Source organism: Rhinolophus sinicus, chromosome 14 (assembly GCF_057876585.1).
Source record: "Rhinolophus sinicus isolate RSI-liver-muscle chromosome 14, RSI-T2T, whole genome shotgun sequence".
Classification (NCBI taxonomy): Eukaryota; Metazoa; Chordata; class Mammalia; order Chiroptera; family Rhinolophidae; genus Rhinolophus; species Rhinolophus sinicus.
In genome coordinates, this window is record NC_142514.1 from 109,090,204 (window position 1) to 109,108,781 (window position 18,578).

At 40.1% G+C, this 18,578-nt stretch overlaps 1 protein-coding gene across 1 annotated transcript in view; it reads right to left on the minus strand.

Moving 5' to 3' along the window:
- Positions 1 to 18,144, minus strand: part of POU2AF2 (POU class 2 homeobox associating factor 2) — a 41,371-nt gene extending 23,227 nt beyond the window's left edge. The window contains exons 1-2 of the mRNA XM_074337067.2: positions 18,072 to 18,144; positions 3,092 to 3,201 (exon numbers count right to left, since the gene is read on the minus strand). Of these exons, the coding sequence (XP_074193168.1) occupies positions 3,092 to 3,201; positions 18,072 to 18,144 (183 nt within the window). The remainder of the gene's footprint in view (positions 1 to 3,091; positions 3,202 to 18,071) is intronic.
- Positions 18,145 to 18,578: the final 434 nt, after the last annotated feature.

The window sequence follows — 18,578 nt, forward strand, 5'->3', positions numbered from 1 at the left end:
TGAAACTGCATGGTAGGGCTTCCAATCTCCTCACGTTAGCCTTTGACTGGTTATTGTCTATGTTGTCAGTAGCAAATTTTGAAAACATCTAAGGATAGCTTTTAAGAAATGATCTGAGATATCTGACTCATTGTCACCTAGTGCATTGGTATAAAGAATAAGAGGTAGTCTCAGTATTACCCTTGCAATTAGAGCCCCCCCAAAGTGCCTGCCAGTAATGTAAGTCTCCAGGATTCCTGCTCATTGGGTTGCATTTGCAACAGGCACAGAAATAGGTCATTAAGAGTAGATGATTAATGAATATGCTATCCTTCTTGGAATATACAGGTATTCTAGAATAGTGGTTGAGTAGGTAAAACATAAGCAGGTAGGCAGTCAAGTCAATTCTTGGAGATACCTAAAAGTCCAAATAACCACACTTCGAGTTTATATGCATTTAATTACCCAAATTTAAAAGGTCATTGAAGTGAGGATGAGAGTAAGATACCAGCGTTTATACATTGGATAATGTATGTGAACATGAGGTTAAGGCTAAGTTCATACGGCCGACGCACCTGATGCCTGAGGATAAGTGCCATAGTCAGAGCTGGTTTGCACATTTCTAGCACTAGAAGTTCTTTCTACATAATATATTTTCTTATGTTTTGATTTTCTTTGTTTGCATGTGCTATGATCTGAATGTTTGTGTCCCCCCGCCCCCAATTCATATGTTGAAATGCTAATGCCCAACGAGATGGTATTAGGAGGTGGGGACTTTGGGAGGTGATTAGATCATGAAGGCAAAGCCCTCATGAATGGGAGTAATGCTTTTATAGAAGAGACACTAGAGAGCTCCCTAGGCCCTCCCACCATGTGAGGACGCAACAAGAAGTCTGCAGCCTGGAAGAGGGTCTTCACCAGAATATGACCATACTGCCACCCTGATCTAGACTTCCAGCCTCCAGAACTGTGAGAAGTGTAAGCTATCCAGTTCGTGGTAGTTTGTTATGGCAGCTCAAATGAAGACAGAAGCATGGATCTGAGATTTTTCCACTCTAGCCCACATTGATCTTTCCTTTTAAAAGGAATATGGAATTAGAAATCAGAAAACCTGTCACTTGCTAACTATGCAGCTCGAAAACAATCACTTCCTTTCTTTTGTTCTCAACTTTTTAATCTGTTAAATGGGAAACGCCATAAATATCAGTCTCACAGGATTAGTGTGTTTATCAAATGAGATAACACAGAAGGAAGTGCACTTTAAATTGTCCTTATGTAAATAGCATTACAGACTTCATATCATACAGACTTCATATCACACGGCCATGCTGGCTGGTCTTTTGTCTTTAGCATTCAGTCTAGTGCTTTCAGTGTCACGGGGCCAGTAGAAATACTCAATAAATTCATATCTGGGGAGCGATAAGAGCCTTGGCTGTGGTGTATGAGGATTGGATGCTTTGCTCTTTGCTCCATGGCAAAGAATCACCTTAAAGGAGCTTGTTACCAATGGCCGTTCCTTGGATCCAGCCCAAAAACTGTGTTAATAGACATGGGACAGGGACCAGGAAGCTGCATGTTAAAATTAAATCAAATAATGTGGCTTATTATTAATTATGCTTATGTTGTTGTAGCTCTTTAAAAGTAAAAACTTATCAAAAATGAAGAAAACACACTATGTGATAGTCACAGATCTTGAACAAGAAGTTATGTTAGGCAATGTTTTAAAGAAAACTATATTTATATCTACCATTTGGATATATACCTTCTTGTATTTTTATGTAACTCTGTCGGGTATAGGGCCTTATCATTTGCATACAGGCATTGATGACACTCCAAGGAGTGAGTTATATCCTCACGCACATCAGGCAGACACAGTATCTGCTCCTCGTTTATGGTGTTATCCTCATTGTGACTCGTGTCTTCCTAATTGACAGCATGCCTGGAGTTTTCACAATTTTAGTTATAGTGGCAGCCAAGCAATTCACATTACTTCCATGAAGCTGTGGTTCATTGAAAGAAGACTCTGAATTCTCTCTCTCCCTCTCTCTCTCTCTAGCTCGCGCGCTCTCTCTCTCAGCTAGATTGGTTTGGATATTTTTAACACACACTGATGATTCTGAGCAGACACTATGAGAAACACTGCACTAGGAGCAGACAAGGAGCCAATTACTTAGATTTCTCTTTATCAGCTAAGCTCCATTTGTTGCACTAGAAGAGAGGAGATGGTTTAAAAGAAAGGGAGGCAGCAAATGTACAGAAAAGGTGTTGTTGGATGGGAGGAATCGAATCTGGGGTTGTTCACTTGAAATAAATTCTACAAGTTTGATTTGAGAACAGCATTGACCGTGGTGCCAAATTTCTGAGCAGACACACTGGGAGACCCAGCACCCACTGAGCAGACACATTAGGAATTCGAGGTACTGTACATGGTTGTCTCAGATATTCCTGGCCTTCTGCTCTCAGGTCCTGCACCCAGCAGGACAGATGCCTGACATTCATGTTGTTATGTTTTACCTAATAGAATAATGATTGTTATATTTTACCTAATAGAAAACTGATTAGATACCCATCTTTGACAGACAATTGCTATTTCTATTCTAGAATCATTTTGTGCAGGTACATAAATGTTTTAGGCATAGAATGGTGCTATTGATGAAGACATGGATGGCAGATAGATGTTTTAGATTTAAGACATCTCCTACTAGGACTTTACTATCTGACTTTGCATTTTACAGAGAGGATTTTTCTAAGTTCTCTTATCAGGTTTAGAATAACGTGGATGAAGGCCAGCATTATTTCCACCAACTGAGCCTTTGTTAATTCCTGACTGGGGGAAATGAAAGAGGACACATTATTCTTTCATTGCTACTATTGCCAGCCAGTAAGTTCTTAGTAGAGATCTTGGAATGTTTGCTTGTGGCTTGACAGATGTGCCGTAGTGTTAATAATAGTAATTCTATTGTTTGTGCCAGTTGAAGGAGGGCTTTGTGATCGAGAATACCAGACTCAAGAGGTGAGAAATTGGTGTGTAGATAAAGAGAGAGGGGAGAACTAACCTTAATAGAGGACTTAAAGCCCCAAAGACTACAGACTGTATCAAATTGAGACTTACATTAAATCTTGAGTTGCTTGTCTGCCTGGATCGCTTTTCTGCCAGTAGGTCTTTGACTGTGTGCTTCACTCGCACACCTTGATACACTCGTTTGCTGTAGTCTCCTGGGACTGAAGCAGATGGAATAGTAACAATCAAATGCGGATGGAGTGATTAGGGTAACCTCTGGAGGAAAGTATGCAGGGCTGACAATTATGATGCTATTTTCTCGTTAGAATGATAGACTTGAATTTGAAGTGACTTCAGTAGAGGTCATTCAGTCCCATCCTGGGCCTTGGCAGAAACTCATCCAAGCTCTGCGTAAGTGAAACACTACTCCGTCTTCTACACAACAGCTCTTCAAAATGTCCTCTTTTTTTGGTACTCTGGTTTGTCAAGATTTACTCCAGGAATACTTAAAATTTATGCTTCTATCACAAGATCAGGGATTGGACACAATTGGAAATCATGCTTCTTACTACATGATGCAAAGTTAGATTTGCATGATTCAGGTTACAGAGAGACAGTATTCCTGCTGCATAGTATTTCTACCTGAAGTGGTGAGCAGGTCAATGGGACTGTTTTAAGAAGATTATGTTCCTAAGAAGAAAGTCATTTGTTTCTGTTTACTGTACTAATTTATGTATTTTTTTATTTTCAAAAATACAGTGATTCAACATGAGGAGTTGCTGAGTTGAAACTAGGCAAGGATAAGGGAAGAGTCATTCATTCCTTTAACAAATATTTATTAAGCACTTACCACATATACTTATTGAACATATTATAGGGCTTGACAATTTACATGTATTATTTCATTTGATCCATTTTACAGATGAAGAAACTGATGTTGGGGGCTAAGTTATTTTGCCAAGCTCTCACAGGTACTTGTCAGGTGACTTAGTAGCTGAGGTCCAGATGTAGGTCTAATTGTAGCTCTAATGACCACAAAAAATTGCCATTTTTACCCTGAGGAAATGACAGAGAGATAACAGACTATGTTTCCTCAAGGTTCTGAAATTGGCAACATTGCTTCTAGGGAGACTGAGTTCCTTGTCACTAAGGATGATCCAGCAAAGACAGGAGAACTTTTTGTTTGGATTATTATAGAAAGTATTTAAGCACTGAATTAGTAGTTGAACTAGAGGAATGATAAGATATTTTCTAACTCTGAACTTGGTGTTCTGTGGAAGGTTGGATGGTTTCAATTCATTGAAGTGTTGCTGGCGTACCAGACATTTCAGCTGGCACAGAATTCAGCATCAGTGTGTGTGGCGGAACATACTAACATATGCATCTATATGCATTAAGAATATAACCAAAAATATTCTCTAGTTGAATTTGTAGATAGTCTGGGTATATTTGATTTAGGAGTCAAATCTCATTACAAAGAGAATGAAAAGAAGAAACCAAACCCAAACCACAGACAGAGTGATGCGTTGAATACAAAAGGCTGTTGGCCTGGGAGTCGGTACTACACAACCATGCATTAGTCACTGATTTTGGAAAATCACGATCCTCAGCCCCGTTTTTTTCATCTGTAAAGAAGGTATGATAATCCTTCAGAGTTTTAGAAGATATGTACGGGAAAATGCTTTGAAAACTACCAAGTTCACACAAAATTCTTGCACAAAATGAAGGAGAAAAAATATCTAGGTTCCAAGACAATGTATTATTTAATTCAAATAAAGCCACACACAATCTGATTTCAGCAAAATAAAGTTATTTGAATGGTCCTTTGGGTCTAATTTTGACAGGATTTGGTCTATATATCTTTTAATTAAAGAGACTTGAAGTACTTCTTTCAAATCAGTCTCAGATTTGAAGCTTAATGACCTTATGTTTGTTCCAAAGGAATCAGTGTTCCTAGAATTGTGTGTGATGTCTTCTCTCTTAGGAAAGCCTAAGCTATTCACCAATTATTTACTGAGTATTTTCTGTACCAGGCATTGTGTGCTGTTGGGTGGGAGGAGAGAAATACTTACAAAATAATTATAATGCAAATGTGCTAAGTACAAGAGAAATATGACTAGGATATTCGGAAAAACACAGAAAGTGTCAATGCCTTGTGAGGGTGGGAGGGAGTTAAGGATGTCAAGGTGACACCTGAACTGAGGTAAGGGTGTGTGGTGGTGGCAAAATGGGCAAGAGCATTCAGGCATAGAGAGCAAAAGTAGAAAGAGGAGTGTGAAGGAGGTAGTGGTAGGAAGTGAGCCTGCGGAAACGAAGTGGATAGGGCTCAGTCATGAAGTTTCTTGTGTGCAAAGGCGTTTGGACTTCATGCTATCAGTACTGAGCCATTGAAGGCTTTTAAGCATGGGCATAGTGAAGTTAGACTTGCATTTTAGATAGACTTTTCCGGCTTCTGTGTGAAGGGGGTGGACTTAAGAATCACAAAACTGCAGGGATTCTAGAGTAATTCCAGCAAGAGTAGTGATAAATAGAGCGAGGAGCAGACAGATTTGGAAATTATTTAGATGTGGGAGGGAAAGGAGAGGGAAGATTCAAGGGTGATTCTCAAGTTTCCACCACGGGGTTAGTCTGGAACACATAAGGTCCAGAGCCAGCATGTTGATGGTAATGAAACCAAGAAAGAGAATGAACGAAATTTCTTGGGAACAGTTTGAAAGGTAGAGGCCCTTGATGGCACACATAGAGACAATGTATCTGGCACATTGGAATAAACAGGCCATGCTACTCCCAAGGGCTGTGAGAATCAATATCTTGAGAACTCCTACAACGCCAATTCCTGACACACTGGTTGGAAAGCTCTGGGCTCAATGGCTAAAGATGGAAGCCTGGGGAACATCCCCACTTGAAGAGTTGTCAGAGGAAGAGAGGACCTCTGAAGAAGAAGAAGGAAATGGTTGTAGAAGAACCAGGAAAAACCAGAGAAATAAGGCATCACAGAATTTAGGGGAAGAGATTTCAAGAAAGAAGGAAAAACTATGAAATGCAGCAGAATGATCCAGGGAGATGAAGACAGCAAAGCATCCAATACTTTCAATTCAGTGTTGGTGTTAGACTTCAGCAGTGGCAATTTTGGACGTGTTGGGTAGCTAGCATCTTGTTCCATATGTCTGATCTCCTCTCCCAATACTCTCCCCTTACAGATAATAATGTCAAGGGAAAAGGTGGAGACAGGGAAAGAAACTACTTCTTATTGAAGTTTGAATGAGAAAGGGAAGCAGGAGGTTGGATGATCATTTGGGGGGAACTCCAGGGTCAAGGAGAGGTTTGCTTATGTTTTTATATCTACCTATGGGTAGATATTTGAGGGTATTTAAATTTGAGGATATTTAAATTTGAGGATATTAAAAGAGGACAGAGGAAGGGACTAAAGATTTAGCAAAGAGGGAGAAAATGGTGGAAGTATGTTTTAAAAAGGAAGCAAGAAACTGGGATCAAGGGACAAATTGGCTCTCAGCCACTGAAACTGGAATAAAGAAGAGCAGGGGAGAGTGGCGACCGGGTGGAAAGCCGAGTGACTAAGACACTTCTAGTGCCCCTAGAAATAGCTTGGTGTAGGAGAGTGACTCAAGTACAAAATGTCAGAACACGGCAGGGGACAAAGCCAGATAGACAAGTCAAAGGGAGAATACACAACAGTGGTCCTTGAAGTCTGATCTCTGGACCAGCAGCAGCAGCTAGAAACTTAGACATGCAGATTCTCAGGTCCTCCTCCAGAAGTACTGAGTCAGAAGCTTAGGTGTGGGGGCCCAGCAATCTGTATTTTAATAAGCCCTCCAGGAGACTGATGTTCTCTGAAGTTTGAGAACAACAGGTATACAAAAGAGTAAGGACTGTATATGGTTTCTGTGGAGGTGGGGGCCAAGTCTAGCCTAGGCAACCCTGGCTGAGCAAAAAGGGGAACATCTGACTTGTTGATGCTGGATGTGGACTTAGGAATGAGAAGGAGAAAAGGGTGGGAGTTGAAGAGGTTCACGCTGGATCTGTTGTGTGTTGGCAGTCTTGGTTTCACTATTTTTCGGAAGGGCTTTTTAATTGATGATTTCAATTTGAATGCCTATTTATGCTTTATGTGTATGCCAAAAAGCCTAGAGGAAATACACCTATTCTAAATAAGTTTAACAAATAACCACATGGTGATAAATAGAGGGATAAAGTTCATGAGATGGCAAATAACCAGATCAACACTTCTTAAGTTTTGTCATAAAACAATCAGTCTTACGTACTAGTTGGCACCAACTTAGTGCAAAGTTTGGGGCTATATATGCCACAGGGGATGCAAAATAAGTTTAGAACACATAACAGATGTACTCAAAGAGATCCTATTTTAGTGAGAGAAATAAGACATTCACATGTGAAAGAGTACGGGAGGGGAAGAGTACACTTTGAATTGTTGATGGACGTTTTGTGGGAAGGGATGGGACTTAGGTTGGACTTAGAAGGATGTGGCTGGGTTAAGAGGAGGGAGAAAGGTATTGCAGACATCAGGCATGGCATAAGCAAAAGCAGAGGCAGGAAGGAGCAAGGTACATGTAGAAAGGGTAAGGAACTAGTGTGATTGTGGTGGCTTAATTGTACATCTGCGAAATAGCTCTAAAACTATGGTAATCAAAGCTATGAAAATCAAGTTCTCCAAGGAAGACTTTGTATCAAAAGAAGAGTAGAAATCCAAGCACTGAGTCTCAGGAAAATGCTACAGTTCTGATGCTCAGAGGAAGGCAGGGGGCAGGGAAGGTTGAGGGGGGCAAGGGGGAGGAGAGGTCAGAAATGTAGGCAGGTAATGTACCAGAGTGGTAGTCAGGGAAATGAAAGAAAGAGGGAGTATAGAGAAAGAGGAATAACCCGTGGAGTCAAGTAGCTGACACCTAGTAGGTGTTTAATAAATACTTCTGAAGTAAATAAAATGCCTCAGAGAAGCTAAGGAAAATGAAGGCCCAGAAAACTATAAGGTTTGGAAAGGTACAGATCTTTTTTAAAAGTGGGAGAGCAATTTCACAAGAGGTGGGGATGAAACCTTTTCTCTGGTGGTGAGTAAACAGGGGCAGTGGGGATAAACCATGTTCTGAAGCTGTGGTACAAAAGAGAAAATACCAACAGTTTACATAGCACATAAGGTGAATTAAAATAAATTGTAACTAAACAATGGAACACAGTACAAATTCTTTAAATGGTCATCTATAATATTCTTCATGTTTTTGAGAATTCTGACAGTGCCTTAACCTACCCTGCCCTCCTTTTTTGGAGAGGAGTGATGTTTAGAGTTTTAAAATGTTACCAGTATTCCTTCTCCCAAACATTGTTTTCCCTGTGCATTGTGTCTATTTAAAGACTGCACACCTGCATAAACCAGGAGAGGGTGAAGAGTTTTTATTCAAATGCTCTAGATACAAACTTGCATTCAGATCAGTTGTTGAGAAAACAAAGACATGTGTTTCCGGAGAGAAAATACAAGCAAATTTATTAATAAGAATCAATTTAACCTTTAGAATTTGGAAAAAAAAATTGTACTATAGTATTATGACTGTATATATATATATATATATATATATATATATATATATATATGCAGCAAATTGTCTCAGTCACATCCTCTCCTTATTCTTCCTGTTTACTTTGCTGAATTTGGCCCCTAGTAAAGTAAATGGTGCTGTTGCTTTCATATTGTTTTTGAAAAGTAAACATTTTCTGCATCAAATCAAACTCTATGTTCTGAAATTGAATATTTAAAATACAGGTAATTCCTAAACTGCTCTTAGTTATTAAATATCAAATACATTTGTGGAATTTGAAGCACCTTCTTATTTTATTTTTTGATGACATTCTATTCTTTGGAATACGTTTTTTTTTTTTTGCTTTTAAATTCTGTTTAGAGTCTCTAAACAGGTTTTTGTTACATGGAAATAAAGCGGTAGTTCAAAACAACAACAACAAAATACAGCAAAAAACCATGCTGTAAATTGAGAAAAGAACAATTCGTATTTTGAATTACATCATTAGACAATGGCAGAATTAAGATAATAGGTGATGTATCTCTGAATCGTAGACCCTCAAGGTACAGAATATAAGCACACTACTACTCAAGACAGAGCATAATAAAAATCCCGAATGACGGCTTATTGGTGGATGGTGTCCATGCTGGTTCTATTTCTGCGGGTCAGGGAAGTGCTAAGAATGAGTTCTGAACAGCCCAGTGGCAATGCAGGGTGTTGGTGTGCCATGTGGCTCGGCTCTGTGGGTGCCCAGCTCCTCACGCCACTAACCCAGCTCAGCATGCCTTGCTGAGGATCAGAGTCCCCTCAACCAGAGGAGGCAGATACCCACTGAGGAATCTGATATAGGTCCCCCCCCTCTAGAGGCTCAGCATTTGTGGTTCCACTTCTGATTTGGGGAAATGATATCATATTAATTTTATTATGGGAAACTTCCATGGGAATACAAGGAAAGGCAAGTTCAGCTACCAATCTTGAAATGTTCAAAATATTAATTATTAAGCAGAAAACAATGTACACCACTTATGAAACCTCAACTGGAATAAAGACTGAAACTTTTAAAGGAGTGAGGCCAAATTAGTTAAGCTGTTAGGATTTTGTAGAAGTTTGGTTTGCCAATACAGCAGGCATCCACAGCGAACCTTTTCTTCCACCTTTTAAGCCTCATAGCAGGATCCCAAACCTTAGTATTTCTGTCAATAACCAATTCCATGCTGCAGAACGTAGATGCATTTATGGCTCTTGCTATCTTCTTGTTTTTTGAGATCAGACTTTGAAAAGCTGTGATGTTTTAAAAAATATTGTTTTTTCTTTTAAGGTATTTTACAACACATTTTGAAATATTTCTCCTGTCATTATTTATTCACATTTAAAATGCTAACTTTCTAATCTCAGATCTGTTCCTAAACAAATTCTATGTTGACACTAACATTTGTATCTTCAGAGTGAACAAACTGAGAAAGATCTATAGTTTGAATTCATGAAGCAGTGGCTCAAGCTCTTCCTTATCTTCTGTATGTGGAAAGTCCTTCATTTTTAGCCTAAGAGCCTAAAGCAAGATGCATGAATAAAAGCTGTTTCAGGTTCTACATAAATGTGAATTCTTCTTCTGCACTTTTCTTAAAATTGAAGGTTAACTAAAAGTTGTTACATTTAACGTAAAAGTTCACTATACTGAAAAAGAATGCTTTAATATCCAAGTCCTCACTTTATAAAAATAATGTTCAATAGAGTTGATATTTCAGAATAAGTAAATACCGAAACTCTATGCAGCAAAGTAAATCTAACAATTAGTAATTAAATGTGACTAGAATTATGAAAATGTTACCAAGAATTCTATTGTTGGTCCCTGGTCTGTGTTTTTATATTTTTATATGTCCTAGACAGAGTTAAGGATATTTCTCCTTGTCCTTTGCTTTATGTTATGATTTTGTGATATCAAAAATAAACATTAGGATTATTAAAGTTTTTTTTTTCTAATTTTAATAATTGACATTGACTCACCACTTTCCATACTGGATGGTTCTGTTGAATTTCCTTCTTAATGGCAATGTAGGGTTTCTGGTGAATGGCGTATTCTCCTTGATCTCCTGGAAAGGTCAGCCTGATACTGATGGGAAAGGCTTCTGTGCATGGTAGTGATGCTTCTGAAATGACTTGCTTTAGATTTGATTAAATGCAAATCCTTTGGTGTCTGTTTCTCTACAATTTGCATCCCCAATGTAGATTATATATGAAGGTACTTTTTTCCTGCAGAAGATTTTTATTCAGTAACAATGAGTTTCCATTAGGAACAAACTCTTTTAAAAGTTTATTATGGAAACAAAGAATTGATTCTTTTTTATGAATAACAGTGATATTTCTATCCCTTTAATTTAGAATTAGGTTTTAAAAAATGGAATGTATGAAAAAGCCCGTATTTCCCAGTAGGAAATAAAGGTACAATGCCTGTAATATTTAGATTATGGAATGATTTTTAATAGCTAGCCAACTTTCAGATATAGATGGAATCCCAGGAAGACATTTTTATTTAGGAATAAAAATCAAAATGAATGTCATCTTAATGCAATTGGATAGCCTTTTTATTATGTAACAATACCTAAACATATGATCAGTAGCAGAGGTTCCTAAACATTGTGGAGTTGGTTAAAACTCCCTTTGTCCAGCCCCTATCCCCATTCTAATACAAAATCTTTTGAAGTAGGGCCCAGATAGCTGTATTTTAAAATAAACATTCTGAGTTTTTTTTAAAAGGACCTTTTTTGATGCACAGTCACGTGGTGAACTCCTCTAGAGCAAAATTTAAAGAAACCAAATTTTAGGTACTTTCTGACATTTTCCTCATTCATCTTTATCCACAATTGCTTGATCTAACTTAACCTAATGTTGGTTCTGTCTCCTGATCCTACACAGTTACTTACTGACGTCTTCCGAGTCAGTGTGGATTTGTGTAACACTGGGTATTTCAGGGTTTCAAATGGGTGTCATCTAGTGTGTCCTCCAACCTGGCTCCCTGCATCACATGTCCTAATCACATGTCGGATCCGTGGAATTTAGAGAGCAGTTGTTCTCAGGGCGTGTTCTGGAGATCCCCAGGGGTCCTGGAGACTGGTTCAGATCCTACGAAGTCCAAACTAATTTCATAATAAAACTATAGGTTATTTGCCTTTTTCTCTCTCATTCTCCCTTGAATGTACAGAGGAGCTTTCTAGAGGCTACATGACATGTGATATAGTAACAGACTGAATGGAGAAGTAGATATGAGAATCCAGCTGTTTTCTATGAAACCAGGCATTTAGGACATTTGCAAAATTGTAAAACAATGCCACTCCTCTTGATAAAGTTTTTTGATAAGGAAAGCATAGTTATTTTTTATTAAAGGCTATTTATAGCAACATGTAATAGCTTATTATTTGAAATTAATAATATTTTTAAATTCTTAGTTTTAATTTTTAATATAAATATATGTGGATATAAGTCATATTAAAAAAAAGCTCTTTGCGGTCCTCGATAATTTTTAAGAAAGGGGTCCTGAAGCCAAAGGTTTGAGACCCACTCATTAGGAAGGCTATCTGTAGTTTAAATGAGTTTCTAGGGTGCTCTAACTCACAGTCAAATTTGAGACATTTGTGTCTGTGCCTCTCTTACTGATACACTACACTTCTTAGGGTTGCTACGTTTCTAAAAGAAATCGGGTGACACATAATTTGTCTCAATTTCCCAGTTTCCAGCACCTGTTTCCTTTACTTCTTTAAGCAAAGGAGAAGAAAGAGGAAGAGCATAACTATACTGATCCTATAGCCTCCGAGATTTGTATCTTTTTTTCAAGCAGAGGTGCCCTAGCAGTCATCCCAATTCATTCCTGCTTACTCATCCAACCAATAGCTCTCTATTAAAATAAAATATTAAATCATTAAGTGAACTTACTATGTTTTTCTGTTTTTTAAATGAATTCCTTGACTTTATTTTATTTTATTTTTTCCCCTTCTTCCTCCTCCCCCTGCTCCCACTCTGGTTCAAGCCATTGTTTCTCAGTCGAGTTGTGTAGGACACAGCTTCCTGGCCCAAGCTGGTATTATGAGCCTTGCGCTCTTCCCTGGCCGAGGCAGTCAGTCAGCTGTTTGCGGCAGCGCTCGCAGGCTGCCGACCACTCATGCTGGCCACCGGCCGCTCCTGGCAGCCCACGGCAGCCCACAGCAGCCCACGGCAGCCCACGGCCTGCCACCAGTGCTAGGAGCTCGGTGCTCTAACCACCTGAGCCACTGGGCTGGCCCATGAACTTACTATTTCTCTAGTATATTCCTCCAACATGTAGATTGTTCTAGACACTGTACTTTTAAAAGAGGCTGGACTATTTTAAATATTTCAAGCAGGATAGAACCATTTTAAAACACAGATGTGACTCTCCATTGCTGGTAGAATAAAGTCCAACCTCCTCAGCATGGCATTCGAAGCTCTCTGTGATCTGGGCCCATCCCACCTTTCCTCTTGTCTACCATTTCTTCCCTCCACACAGCCTCTGTGCCAGTGCACAATGTGGTCCTGGACCACCTGCCTCAGAATCACCTGCAATGCTTAAAAAATGCCATTTATCCTAGATATACTGAATCAGAATACCTGGCGAGCATGCCAGGTAACCTACATTTTAAACAAGCTCCCTCTACCTCCCCTTCATATGACTTTTTTTTTTTAAATTAAATTTATTGGGGTGACAAAGGTTAGTAAAATTGAATAGGTTTCAAGTGTACAATTCTATAACACATCGTCTGTATCTCACATTGTGTGTTTGCCACCCAGAGTCAGTTCTCCTTCCATCACTATATCTATAGTATTCGATCCCCTTTACCCTCATCTACCACCCCCTTCCCCCTCTCCCTCTGGTAACCACTAAACTCTGGTCTGTGTCTATGAGTTTTCGTTTCTTCATTTGTTTGTCTTGTGATTCTTAATAAATATGGAAGCCCCAGTTCTAGCTCTTGCTGATAACTCAGTGGTCTTCAAGATTTAGTACAAATGCTATCTACTCCCCAGAGTTTGCTTGTATATTCACCAAGATGGAGTCACTGGCTCATTTAACAGTGCCTCTTGCTTGAATCTCTGTAATGACACTTATTTCATGTGGCTTTCCATTCTGGCCACTCGTTTGCATATCCACCCCCAACCCCCAGCCAGATTGTCCCTCTCCTTTTCTCTAAATTCCCACAGTACTTAACTGTGTTTATGGTGCTGTGCACATAGTAGGTCCCCAGTGAGTGCTGGCCATGCTGAACTCTGCCATAGAACCCATCAGAAACAATGGTTTCTGGGTATGAGCAGCAGTACATAAAAAATGAAGTATAGCATCATTTTTTATGATGAAGGAATGTTACAAATATAACCCCTTTCTCTTTCAAAAATCAGAACACAACACTGAAGAGTTTGTAACCATCACCCTGTAGGCTGGTCCTGTACCCAAAACTCAAAGTCATGATGATTTTCTAGAGGAAGTTTGATGTAGAAATGTCCCTGCAGAAGCATTGCAGATGTTAAATGTCATCGTAAGAGCTGAAATGTAGTCAAGCTGGGAAATTGATTTGCAATAGATACGTGCTCATGCTATAAAAACCCTCTCGTACACTTGCTGCATTTGCATGGAACTCCAGCATTGTTTACATAGAATTAAGTACATTTAAAAAAAATCCCAGAAAAGGTTGTATTCTTATACCAAGGAAAAGAGTCTTTGGCAGATTTGAGTGGCTAGTTGTTGCTGGAAGGATGTATGTTGGTGATGGGTATTATCTGTTTTGTTCAGTTGTTGTTGAGTTCAGAAACACTGCACATGTGAAGTCCGGTGCATTGCTGGGTCACAGTGAGGTACGATGACGGTCTGGGGCAGCCTGCGAAGGAGGGGAAAACAAGGGTAGGTTTGGATAGAGTAAACATAAATCTACAGAGCACAGACATGAATACTATTTGTGTTCTTTATCTCGTATCGGGAACACCCCTCAGATACTCCCAACCACAACGTTTCTATATCAGCTTCCTTATTCATTCCATGGCTGGGCACCTGCTGTGTGGCGTGGGTAGCTCCTGAGCTTAGACACAGTGGAGGTGAGGGTGTGGAGGGCAGGTGTGAGAGACGCAGGGCAGCCACCTCTGTTCCTCCCCACTGTATCTTTGTTCCAAGGCTTTCTAGTATTTCCAAGGCCTATGTGTGAGAAAGAGTTGAAGGAAACAGTTAAGGCTGCTTAGTGGTTTGGGGGAAATGTTCTACTCCTTTTACAGAGTGGAAAGGGACCCAGGGACACCCTTACTACAGGGTACAGGAGAAGAAGGGAACGGATTCTACTAGGACATGGAAGAGAAATGTGCTAGTAACATGTGAGATGCCTCTTAAATGGAGAAAAGAATGAGCCTCGTGACAAAAATAAGAAATATATATTTGGTTTCTACCCTTGGTTCTTGACAGAGCTCCTAATACCCTTGTATTTTCCTGAGCAATAGGGGTGCTAGGAGCGTTTTGTTTTTCTAATATTTGGTCTTTGACTCCAGTGCCTGACACAGAACTACTAAATTCCTTGGAATTTCCTGGATGACAAGCATGTCTTTGTTCTAATAAGGCAACACTTGCTGGCTCCTGGACAGCTTCAGGACGGGAGCTGGTCACCAGAAAGACAAACGCATGATTAGATACTTGGAACTTTCTGCTCTACCACCCATCCTCCAGGGAGGGGAGAGGCGCTGGAGATTGACTTAATAATTACTCATACTAATATGAAGAAGCCTCAATAAAAATCCCTAAACTACAGGGCCCAAAAGTTTAAATGTTGGTGAACACACCTTGCTGGGAAAGTAATACCTTCATAGAGGACATGGCAGCTCTGTACCCCTTGCTTTGTGTATCTCTTCTTTTTGACTATACCTGAGTTGTATTTTTTATAATAAATTGGTTAATAGTAAGTGAACTCTTTCTCTGGGTTCGGTGAACAGTTTTAGCAAATTATTGAACCTCAGGAAGGAATCATGGGAACTCCCAATTTATAGCTGGTAACCAGAAGTACATGTGACAACCTGGGACTTGTGATTGGTGTCTGAAATGGGGAGGAAGTCTTATGGGACTGAACCCTTAACCTGTGGGGTCTGCTCTAACTCTGTGTAGTAAGTGTCAGAATTTAATTTAATTGGAGGACACTCAGTCAGCATCCACTGAGAGCTGGAGAATTGCTTCGTGTGCGAAAACCCACACATTTGGTGTCAGAAGTGTTTGAGTAGGGAACTTTCTCACTTTTTCTTTTTTCCCCCTTTCAGGCATGAACAAACACATGTCCAGTGGGCCTGGTGGAATTCTCACGTGCAGACAGATATTTCTTTCCTTCCTACACTTGGATAGGTGTGAAGATTGGTGGGGCTCAGGCACTTGAGGGGGTGGCTGCATCTGTCCCCATGGAAAGTTTCTGGGTCTGCTCCATCAGCTTCATGCTTCACTGTGCAGGAGAGGCATAGTCATCCTGAGAAGACTGAGCAGAGAGGAGGGGTTTCACCACTAGAGTTTGCCATGTAAGTGTAAAGATGGCTTGAGAATAGAGCCAATAGCTGGCCTGAGGTACAATGAAGGGCAGGGAAGATGCCAGATGTGTTACTCTAAGTCACCTGATTTGTCATTTGAAGGACCGAACCTGCCTGACATTTATAGTAGTAGGGTGACCTGGCCACTTGTCATCCCGTTCTTCTACAGGTGGCTAATTTCATGGTTGCAAGCTTTCCCTCGAATCCAAAAATAGCTGTTTTGCAAATATTCTGGCATTTGGGCATGTGGGAGCTCAGTTGGAGAATAAAATATGGATAATAGACTGTTTCCACTGGAAGGGGCATTGGACCTCAGGCAGCCTATATGCCTCAGTTCGCATGGGAAAAAAATGCTATCCTAGACCTGCTGGATCAGAGCAGGTCACCACTCCTGGAAAAATGGTTAAATCCACCCTGGCATTTTGTTTGCAGGCACATTGGCCTTACAGACAAGAGGGGTCTGGAAGAGCCCCCTCCCCCGCTGGCGGGGTGCTGTTTTGGCAGCAGGGCATGCTTCAGGGGGAGACTGACCTCTCGCCCTGGGAAAGGATGAATGATATGGCCTAAAAAAGCCTTTGGGGAAGCAGTTATTTTATTTCTCAGGTTACGCTTAATATGGGACACCCATAGGCCCTTCCAGGAAGCAATGAGATTGCTCCAAGTGTCTTTCTGGGGGCAGGGGAGCTAGATGAGTTTTTTTGCTGAGCAGTGCATAGGGCCTGAGGAGGCTCTTGGACCCTGAACTTTACACTGAAGGACACCAGTCAATTCCTTGAGCTCATTCCCAGAATCCATTAGAGGGAATTTCAGGGATTTAGGAAAAATCTGAGAGAGCAGGTATAGTGGTATAGAAGGTGAATGCCTGCCCATTCCCACCCCCGACTCTCATACCTTTCTCTTTGGTGAAAGAACCTGCCTCTGAGTCCCTTAACTATGGTGTAGGGAGGGGAATAAGCACTGACAGAAGGGATGAAAATAAACCCTCTTCCTAACCATGTTTAGCAAAAATGCCAGGATTTTAGAATCATGAGGTTCCCATATATGTAGGTATCTTGAACGTGGCAATTGAAGTGGAGAGCTTGACTATATATGTCAAGAAGTGGACTCAGTAGGTTTTATTTGAATGAGGATTTTATTTCACATTTATTAAGTGCAAGAGGTAGGTAAGGCCACTCAGGGATTCTTGCTTTCTGGCAGGAGCTGGGCCTGAAGCGTGGCCTGAGCACATCTGCAGGGGGCGCTGAGGGGACTTGACAAACTGCCCCGACAAGCAGCTTCTAAGATACATACAGCCTGGTCTGTCATGATGAGGAAGATTTTTGCATTTATCTGGACAAAGTATCATATCTCTTTGAATCTAAGGTGCTTTAATTATAAGACACAGCCTGACTTTGTGTTGTCACTGAGAAGGAAAGCAAAAGCTGCCATTTAAACTATCAGTGCCAATAGTTTTGATATATGAATTGATCACAGAGCCTCTCGTGGCTTTGAAATCTCTTACATCAAATTTGAAAGATGTGATGATTTTTCCTGCCTTTAGCTGCAATGTTTAGCATTTAAATATATTTATTAAAACATGCTTTTGCAATGTGTTTTCCATCCCAAAATGTAACACTCCTCTGTGGACTTGAGGTATCTACTTTACTTAGTTTTTGCTGTGTAAGAAAACATGGAATTGTGGTCATTTCTCCAAAAATGAGTATTTGTTTTAGTAATATAAAATGTATGTCCCATTGCTGTTTCTGTGTTTTTTGTGGACATGCAGTTTTTTAACTTTAATACTTATCACAGTGTACTCTATTAGAAGACATTTTGAATGACATTTAAATCTAACATACATGGTGCTGACAATTTGTGCCCTTAAGGTGACCCTCTGTCCACGTTTCCATGGGAATGTCCCCATTTACTCTTGTCATGGCATCCCTCCGGTTAGTGTGCTCTTTCACTTTCAGAAGAGTCTCAGTTTGGAAGATCAAATTCTGTGGTCATCTTACACATACCTCCATTGAAGTGGCAGCATGCACGGCTATCACCAAGTTGCAGTGACACAGGCAGCGATGACTGACTAGCCATAACTACTGCTTGTATATCAGGGATCGCGTGGTGCCACGCGAATTTCAGAGATGCTGAAATGTGAAAACATATGCATCATAGAATCCATAAAATAAGAAAGAACTCATAAGATTTGTGTATCTGACTGTTCATTTTTCTAAGCTGCCAACTTTTCCTCTAGTAAGAAATACAAATTCCTTCAGTCCTTCAAGTGGATTGCTTACTGTGTGCAAGGAAACTGCAAAATCCATTCTCTTAAGGGGCTCATGGTTCAGTGGGGAAGACAGAAATAAATGAATGATAAACGTGCAGTGTGATAAGTACAGCTTGGAGATTACTGTCCCTGCCCTAAGTGTTTGCAGTGCAGTGGACTGATTCTCAACCACTTAAAAATTCATGCTTATTTTTGTTAAAACATTAAAAATCTCCTCCTAAAGATTCAGAAAGTGGCAACT